Source organism: Eurosta solidaginis, chromosome 5, assembly GCF_040869045.1.
Source record: "Eurosta solidaginis isolate ZX-2024a chromosome 5, ASM4086904v1, whole genome shotgun sequence".
In the NCBI taxonomy this organism is placed as follows: domain Eukaryota; kingdom Metazoa; phylum Arthropoda; class Insecta; order Diptera; family Tephritidae; genus Eurosta; species Eurosta solidaginis.
The window spans coordinates 45,749,489-45,765,836 of record NC_090323.1 but is presented as its reverse complement, the minus strand read 5'-3'; the positions used below and the strand labels follow the sequence as shown (position 1 = coordinate 45,765,836).

The following is a 16,348-nucleotide window of genomic DNA, read 5'->3' as shown; positions in this document are numbered from 1 at the left end:
GGAACTGTTACGGCATTTCATTTCTTTCGCTTTTCGTTTTTTGCTTGTGCTAGAACTGAGACTGTTGTTTTTTCTCAAAAGCGCAAGCACAAGCAAGTGTTCGTATTAATAAGTCGACGAACAGTAAAGTATCTGAAAATCGAAATTTTGGTGACTTTTACTATTCCGACTGAAGTTTTTTAAACACTGTTTTGTTCATTAAAAGTGCATGCACACTAAGCGACGCGACACGTAGCGACAAATTATCCTTTGCATGTATTCTTATGGAACCATGCACACATAACGACAGTCGGACGACACGACACCACCAAATGCCTCGAATATTTTGTGGAAGTGTCGCTACGTGTCGCGTCGCTTAGTGTCCAGGCACTTTAATAGGCCATGCAGCGCTCGGCTTCGCATACAGCGTACATGGCTTAATTACGTGGCGTGATGAAGACCGAAAAATATCGAAAGCCGATTGCATCACTAGCGCTAATATTTACGAATAAAGCTAAGAGAGCGAATGACTTACAAACGAGGAACCAAAACGAAATCAAACTATCCATCTCGTACGTCAAAAACAGCTGAGAAGACCAAAACGATTTAAATCATTCGAAAAAAATTTTGCACCTTCCTAGATGGCCTTATGAGTTTGATGAAATCGTGTTTTTTCTAATAGAAAATGCAAGAATGACTAAACCAACCACTCAAGAACGGAACTCCTTCCAAAAGCAACAAAAACCATATATTTGCATTAATTGCGGACATCCAATTGCCGAATTGTATAAGAAGTATAGTAACACAGCAATTAAAACAACTCAATGCGTATGTTTAAAATGAATCTCTTAATTATATACCTCCTTATTAACAAATAGAATACATTTGCTCTTTAGGAAAAATGTCGCAAAGTAGCAGACAAATATATCGAATTCGATCCGATTATCATTCTAGTGGATGCAATGCTCTTGTCCCAAGAGTCTTACCGGCATATGCTGCATAATCAGAGCTTTAAGGTAAGCATGCGCTAGGTGAGCCAAAAGCCAATTTCAATACTTTCTTGTTTGTTTGCACTTTAAAGCTGAATTCGAAACTTTCGCTTGTGCTGCTTCTGCTGGAATCATTTGCATTATGGCGACAAAAGGGCAGTCTAGCAAGTACACAATCTGACTCCGTTCAAGATGAAATTGTCAGCGAGAAGGGATTTTATATATGCTGTTTACAAAATCTATTGGGTAATTTTGAGTTAATTAAATTATAAAAAATGCATAAAAGACAGCCCCTAACTAGTTTTGAAACATGTGAAAGCATTAGCGTAGTACCAATCGAGAGGACAATATTCGCGTGTCACTCTTGCTCAACTTCGTTCTGGATACAGCAACAGGTTAAACTCTTACCTATCCAGAATCAACCCCGACATACAAAATGTATGCCCCGCTTGCAATGTGTCCCCACATGACACCAACCATCTCTTCAATTGTAATGTGGAACCAACGCCTCTAACACCCCTTTCCTTATGGTCCACCCCTGTTGAAACGGCAAGTTTCCTTGGACTCCCGTTAGAGGATATTGATGACAATTTGTGATCGGTCGCGGCTATTAGGTGGGGCGAGCATTGCTACAACAACAACAACAAGATTCGAAGGGAAATGATATACTAATTAGAATAATTTAAAAGTTTTGGAAGCTATAATTTGGCAGTCATTGAAGATATCATGATGAAATTTGGCAGGAATGTTACTCCTATTACTATATGTGTTCTAAATAAAAATAACCGAAATCGGATGACGAACACGCCCAATTTTAAAAAAAATTGTTCAAAGCCAAATTTTAACAAAAATTTAATATCTTTCAGTATATAAGTAAATTATGGCAACATTCAACTCCAATAATGATATGGTGCAAGAAAATACAAAAATAAAAGAAAATTTCGAACAAAAAATTACCAATCCTTGTGAAATTTGGTAAGGGCATAGCTTCTATGACGATAACTGTTTTCTGTGAAAATTGGTGAAATCGGTTGAAGCCACGCCCAGTTTTTATACACAGTCGACCGTCTGTCCTTCCGCTCAGCCGTTAACACGATAACTTGAGCAAAAATCGATATATCTTTACTAAACTTAGATCACGTACTTACCTGAACTCACTTTATATTTGTATTTGTATTTATTAGGCAATTCATCCCAGCACAACAATTTGGCAAAAATTATTTTATAGTGCTAGTCGGTAAAAGGCATAAAATAGGAACAATTTAAACTTTAAACTTAAAGCTAATGACTATGGCTAAGAAAAGGTTACAATAAATAATATATTTAATAAATAATAAATAAATAAATAAACGAATGATAGAGTACATTTGCTTAGAAGAAATCGTGCAATAGTGCAGTTTACGGTACCCACCCTAAAGTTGGGCCAAGATTTTCGAGTGAGGTATCAAAAGACGCGTATTAATCTCGAGAACAATAATCCGAAGGCGGAAAAGAAAAATTTTATCTCTGTCCGGAGATATTTGCAGTTGAAGTTGGCGATTTTAATGTGGTTGTTGTTGTGGTTGTACCCACAAAAAAAAGTATGCATCACCGTGGCGGTAGCCACGGTTATACCACACACCCGGACTTGGCATGGCGTAGCCCAGGGTTATTTTTTATAAGCGCGGCCGAAGGCCGCCAACGCAGAAAGGTGTTCTGCGCAGAAATACTATGGATCCAACCCCCGGTTTCGGAGGGTCCCGCGGGTCTTTTTTCGGTTTTTCGTTAATATCTTTTGAACGCTTTCGGATTCTTGATCTAGACGTGAATACGCGTCTTTTGATACCTCACTCGAAAATTTTGGCCCAAATTTCGGTGGGTACCGTAAACTGCACTATTACCGAAATCGGTATTTTAATTGTCTAGGTTATTATAGAAACTTGTTAATTCTTTATTGAAGAGCAGAGCATCGCTTATAAGCCTAAGTCTAGAAGGGAGCGAGTTCCAAAGACGTATGGAAGTAATGAAAACTGGCGATCAGATATTAGCATACGATGTCTGACGTGGGTAAGGAGAACAGATCTAGACGACTGTACGTCCATCGACGTGGATGTTCAAAATGGTCGATATTTGGGACGTCCATATTGTAAATAATGTCGCGGATGATTTAGTCGGTGATAATGCCAGGATTCGCGAGGCGAAAAAACTGGAGAGATCAGAGAGGTAGCCGTTCATTCTGTTGCAAAGCTCATCGATCTGTGGGCATGGGCCTGTGGCCATTATTGTGCAGTCATCGGCGTAGTAAACGATAGTAACTCCTTCTGGTGGCGAAGGTAGCTTAGATATGTAGAAATTAAACAAAAGTGCGAATAGGACACCACCTTGTGGCACCCCTTGTTTAATTCTTCTTGGTTTTGATGTTTCGTTTCTAAATTGCACCGATGCCTGCCGACCACCCAGATAATTTGCGGTCCACCTTTTAAGACATGGGGGAAGGGTAGACCCTTCCAGGTCTTGCAGTAGCGTGCCATGGTTGACGGCATCAAAAGCTTTTGATAGGTCTAGCTCAACGAGTACTGTTCTATGGTGGGGGTTTTGATTTAAACCGCAATTTATCTGGGTGCTATTGGCATTTAGCGCGGTGGTGGTGCTATGGAGTTTTCTGAAGCCATGCTGATGACAAAAAATTTGTTTTGAAGTAGGGGAGCAAAATGGCTTCAAGCGTCTTGGCTACTGACGATAGGAGAGATATCGGGCGATATGACTCTCCTATGTTAGCTGGTTACCTTTAGTATCGGGACCAACTTGAAAAGACATGTGCTAAATATTTGAAACCCTCTTTCCCTAGGCTTTTAAGCATCGGCATGGCTATGCCATCTGGGCTCACTGCTTTGGATGGTTTAGCGCGACCAGGGGCGTCCTCAACCTCTTTAGCGGTGGTGGTGATTGGTGACGCACTGAATTTGTGTTTATGTGCGTGTCTATTGGCTCTCCGTCTGGGACTGGGCGTCCTTGGGCAAGCATTGTGGTACCCGGATGATTTGTGTTTGCGACCTGGCAACATGGCGCGATGAAACCCGTCGGAGGGTTGCCGTCGTGGAGACCAGAACATCTAGGAAAATGGCACCACCCAAGGCAGGAGCTGCATTGGGCGGATGTCGCAAACATATATGTTCTGTGCTGGCAAACGGTGCAAACGGAGGTAGGGACTAAGAGTCTGTTTCCCTGACCTACACGATTGCTGCTGGAAAAGGGGGGGGGGGGGGGGGGGGAAGACGGGGGCAAGGGCTGATGCTCAGCATTGCTACCGACTCTACTACGAAGATAGTAGTTATGAGTGGTAGCAGCTGTTAGAGTTGTTGGCGCCGTGGGACGCGAGCAGCAGCGGGTACTTGTTGCGGCTTGCTGAGCAGCGGTGCTGCTGGAAGGTAGTGTGGGGGGGGGGGGGGGCGCTTAGGCGTAGACTACGGGACGCCCTTGGGCGTGAACAGCAAGGAGCCACAAAAGATTTATACAAGTTACCTGGACGTCGGGTTTTGGGATCAAGCCCAGAACGACCTGTCCGATGCAACCATCCCTTACACGAGACACACTGAACAGAGTATGACCGTACTAAAAAGATTCTTTTCCGGCAGATGCAGCAAAACCATTTCTCAGGACCGGGGTCAGGAGACGGACCCGGATTGGATTCGATGCCTTCCCGGAGTAAGAGAATTTGGAGCAGTCCTGCTGCAAGGAGCTGCTGAGAGGATGACAATTTGTGGGAGGGACGCAACAAATTAAATGGGGTCACACTGAAATGACAGTCCTTGGTCGGGAAAAATCCCGAGTCGCTCCGGTACATAGAACCGACTGCCATGGGAAGCGATAGCTATAGGTCTATACTCCTTGTTTTGCTTGGGGATTGGGATTACCTTAGCAACTTTCCAATATTTGGGAAATACACAGGACGTCAGCACAGAGTTAACCAAGTAGGTTAAGTGAGGAAGAATTATTTAGGAAGAATTATTTTTAAAAATTTCGGACATATACCATCGAACCCCATAGCATTAGACTTTACTGAAAGAATGGCTTGAACGACATCACAATCATCGACACTAGCAAACTCAAGAGGACGAAAATCAACATTAGCGCGAATACAATAATTGTCACTTAAGATTGGCAGATTTACAAAATTTATATTTATCTCGTTAAGGTCTACATCAGGGAGGACAAAAATATCACATTTGGATTTTCCGATACCAATATCTTTAATCGACTTCCAGGTCTCCTTCGAACTCAAAGCAGCACTAAACTTGTTATTATAAAATTTCTGCTTAGCTGACCTAATGGCTTTGTTTGCAGCGATCCTAGCTGCTTTGATGCAGTTGTGAGCCTCCAGGGTTTTGTATCTTTTCCATCGTGAGTAAGCAAGGTTACGCTGGTGAATTAAGTACTTTACTAAACCAAGGGGTAGTATTGTGTGTAGCAGCTTTGAGTTTCACTGGTACATGGTTGTCGAAAAGCCTAATAATATGGTTCTGTTGGAATGATGCCTGATCATCGACCGATGTCAGCGTACGAATCAAGCTCCATTCGACCGACTCCACCGCTGCATTAAGGGAACTGTAATCTATGCTTCTAATATCACGATACGTAAAGGAACATTGGATGTGTGACGTTTGAAAGTGGTAACTAAGAAATATCAGATCGTGTTTTGAAAAGCACGATGCAGACAATTGATCGTAGTGGAGCAATTTCAGGGGACCATTCACAAAAAATAAATCCAGCAAAGAAGAATTTGAGTCAGTAAAGTGTGTAGGTGAAGTTAAATTGGTGGGAAAAAGTCCAAGAGACTCCATACTTAGCTTTAGAGTTGAGTCGACGAGAAGGTTGGAGTTGAAATCCCCAGCGACGATTATATTATCATAGCTTATAAGTAGAGGCTCGAGAAATTCAATAAAGCCAGAGAAGTCAACTCCACGATTAGGTCTGTATGCACAGCCGATAAGAAGCCTTTCATTATTTACAGAGAACACGTCTACGAACACATATTCGACAGAATCACTTGGACTAGCACTGCAGCAAAGTTTACAGGATAAACTACTTTTAACATATATAGCAACACCACCACCATGACCACGTCTATCAGCCCTGAAAAGTTGATATCCATTTAGTTGCACCAAATCATTTTTGTGACATGAAGAAAACCAGGTTTCGGAAATACATATAACATCTATATCAGAACCTTCAGATATGAATTTCAATTCATCCAGCTTTTTATATAGGCTTTGCGCATTGAGATGGATGACTTTGAGCCCTTTAGTACGTTTGCTGAATACGCGCAACAGTGTATGTAAGCAGTCTTTGGAACTAGACAACCTATAGTCTAGGACCATCACTATCTATGGGATATAAAGAATGCTCTGCGATGCGTAACAATAAAGACAACATAAATGAATGTATGATAGGGAGAGATAAAGACGGAAACGAAGAGACGCAAGAACTTAAGTAATATACCATACATAAAAACTAATTTATTGATCATAATTTGCTGGCGCATCATCATCTCGAAAGGAACTAGCGCTTTCTTCGCCGGTATTCTCAAGACGCTCTAGAAAATCCTAGCTAGTATTGCTTCAGGGCTGGCGTTGGCTGTTCGTCTGATATGTAGCAGACCCTTCTTAGAAAAAACCGCTACTACCTTCCTTTTCTTCTTTAGACGGATCGCTGCCTTGAAGATCGCATAGTTTTGCCTGGACAGCGAAGCATTTACATAAATCGGAGCATTTGAATTTATGCCCACATGAACTAATTGCAGACCCTTGACGTTTGGATTGTTTTGGGGCCTAAAGGTGCCTATACTTTTAAGCAATTTGTTTCTGTCTGTCGGCGACTGAAATTTGATTATTACGGCCGGATCTGTCACGCTGTTGTCTAGTTTCCGTAGCCGAAAAGTGCTCATTATAGGAATTGGTTGCAATCTAAGAGTGGAACAGAGGTGATGAAAGACACTTGTTAAGTTTTCTCTTTCCTTAAAGGGAATTCCGTGTACACGGACTTCACTTGCGGCAATATGGCTATCTTGCTTTGACGCATTGTTTTTGAGTGTTTTTACTTCCTCTTCGAGATAACCAACGCGCTCGAACACGCGTCTCCAGCTGAGTAAATCTTGCATTAAGCTCTTCTAGTTTTTGCATACGAATTCAATGAGCCTTTTTTCCGAGTCCAAAATTTGCTTAGCAATCAGATCGTTGAACTTAGCAAATCGCTGATCTATGCTTTGCATTAAACTAGGAGAGAAGCCGCTGATCCATTGCACCTTTTTGGCGCTATCAACCTCGTTACTAAGGTCGTCACCACGACGCTTACCATTGACTGGATCCATGGTGTTCGAAAAAAAAAACGGGCCAAAAATAATGCTCGAAGGAACTGGGTGGCAGCTCTAACGCAGCTTACATTATTATGACGCAGGCTTCAACATAGACGCAAACCACAACATAAAGCTTGAAGCACAAACAAACTTCAGTGACTATAAAACCTTTCGAAGGATACACAGTTGATGAAGGTGGCAAAAAAATCAAGTCGACTGACAACAACAAAGCAGGAACACCAATCGCAATATACTGCCAAGTTAGTAAAGTTGAATTGGAGATCACGTTGACAGAGGATCTTATTTTCCACAGATAAATGTCACGTTTGTTAATGTTTAGAAGCAGGTTGTAAGAATTAAGACTCACAATAAACAATGAATTTGGAAATTTAAAGAGGAGCACAAATTACTTTAGCTTTCACACACCAGGGTTGCCACGTATATTGGTATTAAAAATTGGCGAAATCTGACTATGACCACGCCCACTTTTTCGATATCGAAAATTTCGAAAAATGCCATAATTCTATACCAAATACAAGAAGTGGGATGAAACATGGTGATTTGATTGGTTTTATGAGGCAAAATATAGCTTTCGAAAAAACTTTGTAAAATGGGTGTGACACCTACCATATTAAGTAGAAGAAAATGAAAAAGTCCTGCAGGGCGAAATCAAAAGCTCTTGGAATCATGGCAGGCATACTGTTCGTGATATTACATATAAACATAAATTAGCGGTACTCGACAGATGATGTTCTGGGTCACCCTGGTTCATTTTGATCGATATCTCAAAAACGCCTTTACATATACAACTAACACTCCCTTTTAAAACCCTGTTGTTGTTGTTGTTGTTGTAGCAGTGCTTCGCCCCATCCAATAAATGTGACCGATCACAAATTTTCATCAATATCCTCTAACGGGAGTCCAAGAAAACTTGCTGTTTCAACAGGGGTGGACTATAATGAGAGGGGTGTTAGAGGCGTTGGCTCCACAATACAGTTGAAGAGATAGTTGGCGTCATATGGGGACACGTTACAAGCAGGATATATGTTTTGTATGTCTGGGTTGATTCTGGATAGGTAAGAGTTTAACCTGTTACAGTATACAGATCGAAGTTGAGCTAGAGTGACTCGCGTTTCACTAGGGAGTGTGCATTCCTCTTCTGCAAGTTTAGGGTATTGTTCTTTGAGTACAGGATTCACCGGGCAATTCCTGGCATAGAGGTCCGACGCCTGTTTGTGGAGTTTATTGAGGACCTGCTTGTGTTTTTTGGCTTCATACGGCCGTGTTCTCAGGTGCCATATTTTCTCATAATGCTTACGGAAATGACTCCTTAAGCCCCTGGGCGGTGTTGGCTCATCAATCAGATGTCTGTTGGGATGGCCAGGTTTCTGGGTATTGTTGTTGTTGTTGTTGTAGCAATGTTTCTGGGTATTCAACAGGAACTGTTTGGTTAGCATCTCATTTCTCTCCCTGATGGGGAGTATTCTCGCCTCATTATGTAGATGGTGTTCTGGGGGCATAAGAAGACAACCCGTGGCGGTTCAGAGAGCAGTATTTTGGCAGGCCTGTAGCTTCTTCCAGTGAGTAGTCTTTAGGCTTAGCGACCATATCGAGGACGCGTAGCATGCAATCGGCTTGCCAATTGTTTTGTATGTGGTAATGAGCGTTTCTTTATCTTTTCTCCCAGTACTGCCAGCAAGAGATTTTAGGATTTTATTACGGCTCTGGATTTTCGGTACAATTGCGGCTTCATGCTCACCAAAACGTAGATCCTGATCACACCTAATATTTTGGGGTGTAGGATAGTCGGTAGCGTAGTGCCATTGACGTGGATGTTCAACATGGTCACTTTATACTGACCTTTCCTGATCTCTACATGCCGACGTAGGGTGTTTCTCTATATATTATATTACTCTTGAATTTTTTCTCACCTTCCAATAAGTTTCTGGCAAATTCGTAATATAATCCGGGTGCTTTAAGTTGGTCAATACGTCGCCTTGTTTGCAAAAGTTATTGATCCATTTTTTTAAAGAACAATGGGCAAATATGGTGGAGCGCTTGAAAAAGGGATCTCTTTTACGGCCTTGTAAACGTCCATTCATTGCAAGGTACTTTTATATAATATTGTCCGCTCGGGAAGTGTGGGATATTTCCACATCCAATTAGGGACTGTCTATGCCTATATCAATACCGACATAAAAACAAACTGATAGCAACATTAAAAATTTGTTTTTGACGATATTTCATTTCAGATTATTTAATTATCACACTCATTTTATTAGTAATCACCTGGGCTCATAATTCCTCACAGATTAAAGGTGTGGGCATTGGCAAATTTACTCTAACTCTGTTGAAAGCTATAACCATAGCAAATTTTTCAAAGATTTTCCTACTACCATTAATCGTTTGGCGTGAGAATACTACAGATTTCGGTGCTAATATTCATCATTTTCTAGTTTCGGGTCATCATCTATTAGCTTTAGTATATATATATGCTATAGTAGGAAATTTTAAGAAAATACAAGCGTTTTTTATCATACTTCCTGCCTATGTAGCCAAAGAGTATATTAAGAAGCATATTTCTGCAAGCTTAGAATATTATTTTTAACTAAGTATTTACTACAAAATTGTAAATAATAGTGCCATATGTATACACTCCAAAAAACCAAAAAACTAAATCAAACACACGAATGTTAGCGAAAGAATGAAAGTATGATCGAATACTTTAAAACAGAAAGAAGAAGGAAGTCGATTCAAATCACCAAAAAAACTTTGATTTTTATATTATACAGCCAAGCACTTTTACTAGACAAGAGCTCGCAAATAGCTTAAAGGAGCGTTTTAAGATCAGGACGCCTGCAACCGCAACGCGTGGCATGCCAATATCGGACATCTTTGTTTGTCATCTTACAGACTCGATTAACACCAACTTCTTCATATTCTTGTAGCGATAACGACACGTCCTGAAGGTTTGGGGGGAGTCTCAACGATGCTGATGGTCCTTTGCCGGTTGTTGTGGGTATGTAAGAGTTTGGACACATCGGAGAAAAACACTGGCACTATCCTACATACCGCTTGTTTAATTCTTTTTTGCTTTTCTATTTCGTTCCAGAAACAAAAAGAGCTGTCAGGATTTTAAGCCAATAAGGCCATCTTTGCTTTGGAGATTCACATGTTTTACGTATAATGACCACCTCCCCGCTACCACTTATCTGGAATGAAAAGAATAGTCAAAGACAAGTTTCAGGCTTCAGCAGAGCCTTTATGGCTTTGAAGGTTTTATGACCTCTTGGCGTTTTTCTGAAGTAATGCTAAAAACGACTTCATTATTTTTTGTTTTTCCAGCTGACATCTGCTTGACTCAAAACCACTGATGCAACACACGTGCATTGTTGTGCCGATCTTACCATGCAGCAATGAAATTGCGGTTGTTGTTGTTGTTGTAGCAGTGCTTCGCCCCATCCAATAGGTGTGACCGATCACAAATTTTCATCAATATCCTCTAACGGGAGTCCAAGGAAACTTGCTGTTTCAACAGGGGTGGACCACAATGAAAGGGGTGTTAGAGGCGTTGGTTCCACATTACAATTAAAGAGATGGCTGGTGTCATGTGGGGACACATTTCAAGCGGGGCATACATTTTGTATGTCGGGGTTGATTCTGGATAGGTAAGAGTTTAGCCTGTTACAGTATCCAGAACGAAGTTGAGCTAGAGTGACTCGCGTTTCCCTGGGGAGTATGCATTCCTCTTCCGCAAGTTTTGGGTACTGTTCTTTGAATACCGGATTCACCGGACAATTCCTGGCATAAAGGTCCGACGCCTGTTTGTGGAGTTCCCTGAGGACGGCTGAGTTCTCAAGTATTTCCTCATAATGCTTACGGAGATGACTGCTTAAGCCCCTAGGCGGTGTTTGCTCATCAATCAGATATCTGTTGGTGTGCCCAGGTTTCTGGGTATTCAGCAGGAACTGTTTGGTTAGCATCTCTTTTCTCTCCCTGATGGGGAGTATTCTCGCCCCATTATGTAGATGGTGTTCTGGGGACATAAGGAGACAGCCCGTGGCGTAGCATGCAATCGGCTGGCCAATTTCTTTGTATGTGGTAATGAGCGTTTCTTTGTCTTTTCCCCAAGTACTGCCATCAAGGGATTTGAAGATTTTATTACGGCTCTTGATTTTCGGTACAATTGCGGTAGGTTATGGATGTTGATGGTCCTTTGCCAGATATAGTTCCGTAACGTTCCGGTAACAGCACGATTAAGGTGCAAGCTTGACTATTTCGGAAACGGTTTAATATGACCATATTGCATCTTTTAGGCCATACCATTCAGTCGTCGATTTTATGTAATTGTAATGTAGTTGCATTTACCAATCCCATGTTAAAAAGCAAACTATAAATCCAATAAAAACAAATTTCTAACAAAACGCACAAACAAAATGTGTTACGTAAAAGTGATTTATTATCATTCGCTTAAATACGTTAATTAAAAATGTTCTTTATATACTTGTATGTTATTTATGTATGTTTGTATGTATGTACATAAATGTTGTAGGCTTGTACATACTTAAAATTGCTTAAGAATTGCTAAATTTTTTCGTTCACTGTAACCCACACAACATCAAAATGTGATAAACGTCTCAACTCTACGAAGGCGAGAGAAAAGTCTTCTTTATTTTAAATGTGCTGCGAACTTTTGCTTTCACTTATGTGGTTTCTCTGCCTAGATTGAGTTGAAATCAATACATCATATATGATACATTGTACATTAAAGGGTTAAATCAACTCTATGGTTGCTTTTATGTATGCGCTATATGTATGTATGTATGCAATTTTCAAAGTCCTTTCTTTGATTTATTATACTATTTTTGTAATTTTATTAATAATATTTTGTTGTTCTCGTTATTATTAAGCCCATTAAATCGCTATTAATTTATTACATACTTAGGCTGCTGTTACACTATGCTGCATTTACGGTTTATAATTTTTGATAATACATTAATCTAAATTTTTTTAAACTTGTGGTGGTATTTTCAATATTTAGTATATGTATTGAACATTTTTCTTTTCGGTTACGCAAAGATTTTTTTTTTTAATTTATTTATTAATGTATGTATGTATGCTGACGCTTAAGAACATTACTAATATTATTTTAGTTAATATTTAATTATATAACTAAGGGGAAATTAGCAATCGATTATTGAGTGGCGCACACGAAATGGAATTTTATGATTGTTTTAAGTGTTAATCATTTGAAATTAATGATTTATGAATTGAAGCAAAATGCAGTAAGGATTTCAGAGAATAAAACAAATTAGATACCCATATTAATTTTTTATTAAAAATGGTTAAAATTTTAGCAACTGATTTGACCATTATTAAAAAACGTACTTTTTTAAAAATATATTTAAAATAAATTTTTGTTTGAATTGGGGAACAAAATAAGAATTATTTTATACGTATGTACACTAGGGTGGAGTGAATTTATTTTTTTTCGAAATCGCTTTTAGCAACTGTTTTGACGATTTTTTAAAAACGGACTTTTTTTAAAATATATTTAAAATAAATTTTTGTTTAATTTGGTAAACAAAATAGGAATTATTTTATACGTATTTACACTAGGGTGGAGTGAATTTATTTTTTTTTTTCGAAATCGCTTTTGGCTGACCTCCAGAAAATTGCCTTTCTATACCAGAAATAGGGTTGAAAATTTTTATTTCACTCATCGTATGTTTAGAGGTGCCCCAACGCAACTAAACTTTGAAAAATACGGTAGGTACAATTTTTTTGTCATTGATTTACTATCGCTTGCTGTTATTATGCTCATTGATTTCAAAGCCTACTGATTTTCATGGCCTACTATGTGCCTGTAAAACTCTTACTTTTACACTTGATTAGAAACATACTATTATCAACAAAAAACTGTAAAAAACTATTTACAATTTGTCGTTTTTAGTTATAGTATGTAATTTTACTAAAGTTATGTATATTAAATAAAAAAGAAATATAATAAATATGTAAATAATGAGCTTTGTAAAATCGCGATTATTTTGCTCAACTTCTTGGGGCTGGGAGCACTTCAAAGACAACTTTTCATTGCTAGGCCATTACAAAAAAAAAAAATCCATAGGGTATCACTCCACCCGTACACCTCTAGAAGCAAAATTAACGGCATAAATCAATACATATTTTTTTTTTTCAATTTTTGTTTTTTAAGGAGATTAAATAATTCTATAGCCAAAACTATGTGTATAGTATTAAAAAACGTTTCTAAAGTTTTAGAAAATAGTGAAAGATTTCAAAATTTATTGGGAATTTCGAGAGTACATATTGACATAATTAAAAAATTCCTAGTTAACCCATTTTCTACCGCTGTTGCGTTTTCGCAACGGCAACATCGAGACTTTAAACTCTTATGAAATAAAAAGTGTTTGTTAGTTTTTCGACTTTACAATAAAATTTGGACTTTGATCTTTACAGATATGGCTTAAATTTGTATTACCTTGGTCTTGTATCGATTTACCACATGTTTGAAAAATGTCTTAAAAATAATTATTTTTTTATGTTGTTGGCTGAGTAAAAATAAAAATTAAAAATCTAGTTTTGTTTCAAGTTTATATACAAGAAATCATGAAATTTATATGTTTGTCAAACTTCTGCCCATTCAGCCTTTGTTTTCTCTTTAAAATCAGCTGTTAAAAGTAGGTGTTGCGAAAACGCAACGCTGGCTAAAACGATGCATTTGACATTTAGCTTTTTATGACATTTTATTTGGAGCGAAAATTGATTTTTATATCAGTTTGATATAACATTAGCCTATTGTGCAAAGGAAAATTTAAGCAAAGACACTTCGGAGAACTTTTTCAACGTTTTTGGTAAATATTGTTGGTATTTAGTTTTTTTTGCTTGTATTTTGGTTAGCTTTTTAATATATTTATTAGAAAACAATGAATCGTCAGCGTTTTTTAACAATTGGGCAAACTGAATCCTATACTAATACATCAGTGTGGAGGAAGGTGAAGAAACATCGGTTTCTGCTAAACGAAGGAAAATTGATAAAGTTGTTTCGAAAAAAATAACTTCTGTTGTTTACATTCCACCAGCAGATGTTGATACAGTGAGTGAGTACAGATGTACCAGCTATGACGGATGTATGTGGAAAGCTAGAAGTCGAGGTTGAATCAGATGTGGAAGATTTTGGGTCACCGCCACCATATTTATCTGAAACACCTAACGACGGGCCATCTTGATCTGGAAAAAACATCACGCATACTGCAGAAAAAGGTTTCGGTGCACCCAAATGGAAGAAAACCAAACTTATTGAATTTAATTTCGGATGGTACCATATGACAAGAAAGTAGTTTTAGGAGCATCTGTCGTGCTATCATTGCTGGAAAATGTTACAAATGCAGATCATCATGCTATTTATTTTGATAATTTCTTTTCGTCATATTATTTGTTTTGTTTATTGAACGAAAGACCTTTTAGAGCGACTGTAACTGTCAGGGCAAATCGTCTTAGAGGTGCTGCAAAGATGCTCAAAACTGGCAGAAACCTCAAGAAACATGAACTTGACTACTGTTCCAAAATAAATAACAAGCTTTTTATAGCTCCATGGCAAGATAATGCTGAAGTAACAGTAATGTCTAACTTGAGAACTGTTGATCCTGCAACAGAATCACACCGTTTGTCTAAAACTGAGAAAAAAAAATTTACTGTTAAAAAACATGGACTTATAATGACTATAATCAACATATGGGAGGAGTAGATCTCCATGATAATGCAGTAGCCAACTACCATGTTGGCATTCGTGGACAAAAATGGTGGTGCCCCCTATGTACCAATTCAGTGAACAGTACAACTGCTAATGCATGGAAAATTCATTGCTTGGTTAGTAAATCAGAAGGAACTCGTCCTATGTCTCAACTTGCTATTAAAACAGAAAAAGCATTATCTCTGCTTTTATATTGCGAAGAAGAAGAAATTTATCGAGACAGTAGTGATCTATCAGACATTGAAGAAGCAGAGAAACCACTTCATCTTCCTCGAACTAACGTCCGTGATTATGTAGTATAGAAACCTTCAGGCAACTAAGTAAAAGATGTGCCATGTGCCATTCGCAAACTGTTTATGAATATAAAAAATGCAATTTGAGAATACACTAAAAATGTTGTGATGAATATCATACAAAATTGGACAGTAAGAAAAAGCTATGTTAATTATAATGAGGTTACTTATATTTAAGAATTCATGAGCTTAACACCGGCTTATAATAATTGAATTTCAATTATTATGTTTTTTCTAAGAGAGAAAGAAAGAAACATTTACTGGCATATTGCGATGGACCATTTCGAAAACTGCCAACGTAATCATCATCAGGCAATTTTGTAATGTTATCAAAGGTTTCACCGGGATTCGAACCGAGAATCACATGGTGAAACTGTAGTAGCCTGAGGTTAATTATTACAAAATAAAAATATTTTTAACTTTATAAAATAAACTACTTCAACTAAAAACATTTTCAAAATCATTATTGACTAGACTTCGGAATTTATTTGATTATTTTAGTGCATCACATTTTACAGCGTTTCTCCCAACGTTGCGTTTTCGCAACAGTCTCTCCTGTCGCATCCAGGAGACCTATCAGCCTGAAAACTTGTAATAGCGTTCAGTAGTCCTATAATAGCAACCACACAAAATTTCATGCGATTTCTTTCACGGAATCTAGTATCGGTAGAAAATGGGTTAAAATTTTTAGATTTTTATAGAATTCATAATACAAGTATAGAGGTAGTACACTTCTTCGTCTTCTCCGCCATTGCCGCCATTTGACATAAACTACATTTTAATATTTCCCATGATTCAATTACTAGAGGTTTGTTCTCCAATGATGACAGAGCTTTGACACTCCCAAATTGAAAAAATCTGGACGGGTTGCTTTTACGAAGTAAGGTAACGGGGAATAATTCAATCTCCTTCAGCAAAAATTGTTTTAGAAAAGTTCTTTTATACTAGTAGTGATACAAAATTTGTAAAATGAATTGATAAAGAG

General features: G+C 38.3%; 1 protein-coding gene across 1 annotated transcript; it reads left to right on the top strand.

The window, feature by feature from the left end:
* Nucleotides 1-537: 537 nt before the first annotated feature.
* Nucleotides 538-10,318, top strand: Arv1 (ACAT-related protein required for viability 1). The gene is made up of 4 exons (XM_067787136.1): nucleotides 538-807; nucleotides 876-995; nucleotides 1,061-1,214; nucleotides 9,552-10,318. Exons 1-4 carry the CDS (start codon nucleotides 673-675, stop codon nucleotides 9,905-9,907), a joined length of 765 nt encoding a protein of 254 aa, XP_067643237.1. The 5' UTR covers nucleotides 538-672; the 3' UTR covers nucleotides 9,908-10,318.
* Nucleotides 10,319-16,348: the final 6,030 nt, after the last annotated feature.

Excerpts from the sequence above, each read along its gene's own strand:
- Arv1 (XM_067787136.1), top strand. The coding sequence starts at position 673 with ATGACTAAACCAACCACTCAAGAACGGAACTCCTTCCAAAAGCAACAA. Across the intron at positions 808-875 it reads CAATTAAAACAACTCAATGC|GAAAAATGTCGCAAAGTAGC; the intron begins GTATGTTTAAAA and ends TTTGCTCTTTAG. Across the intron at positions 996-1,060 it reads TGCATAATCAGAGCTTTAAG|CTGAATTCGAAACTTTCGCT; the intron begins GTAAGCATGCGC and ends TGCACTTTAAAG.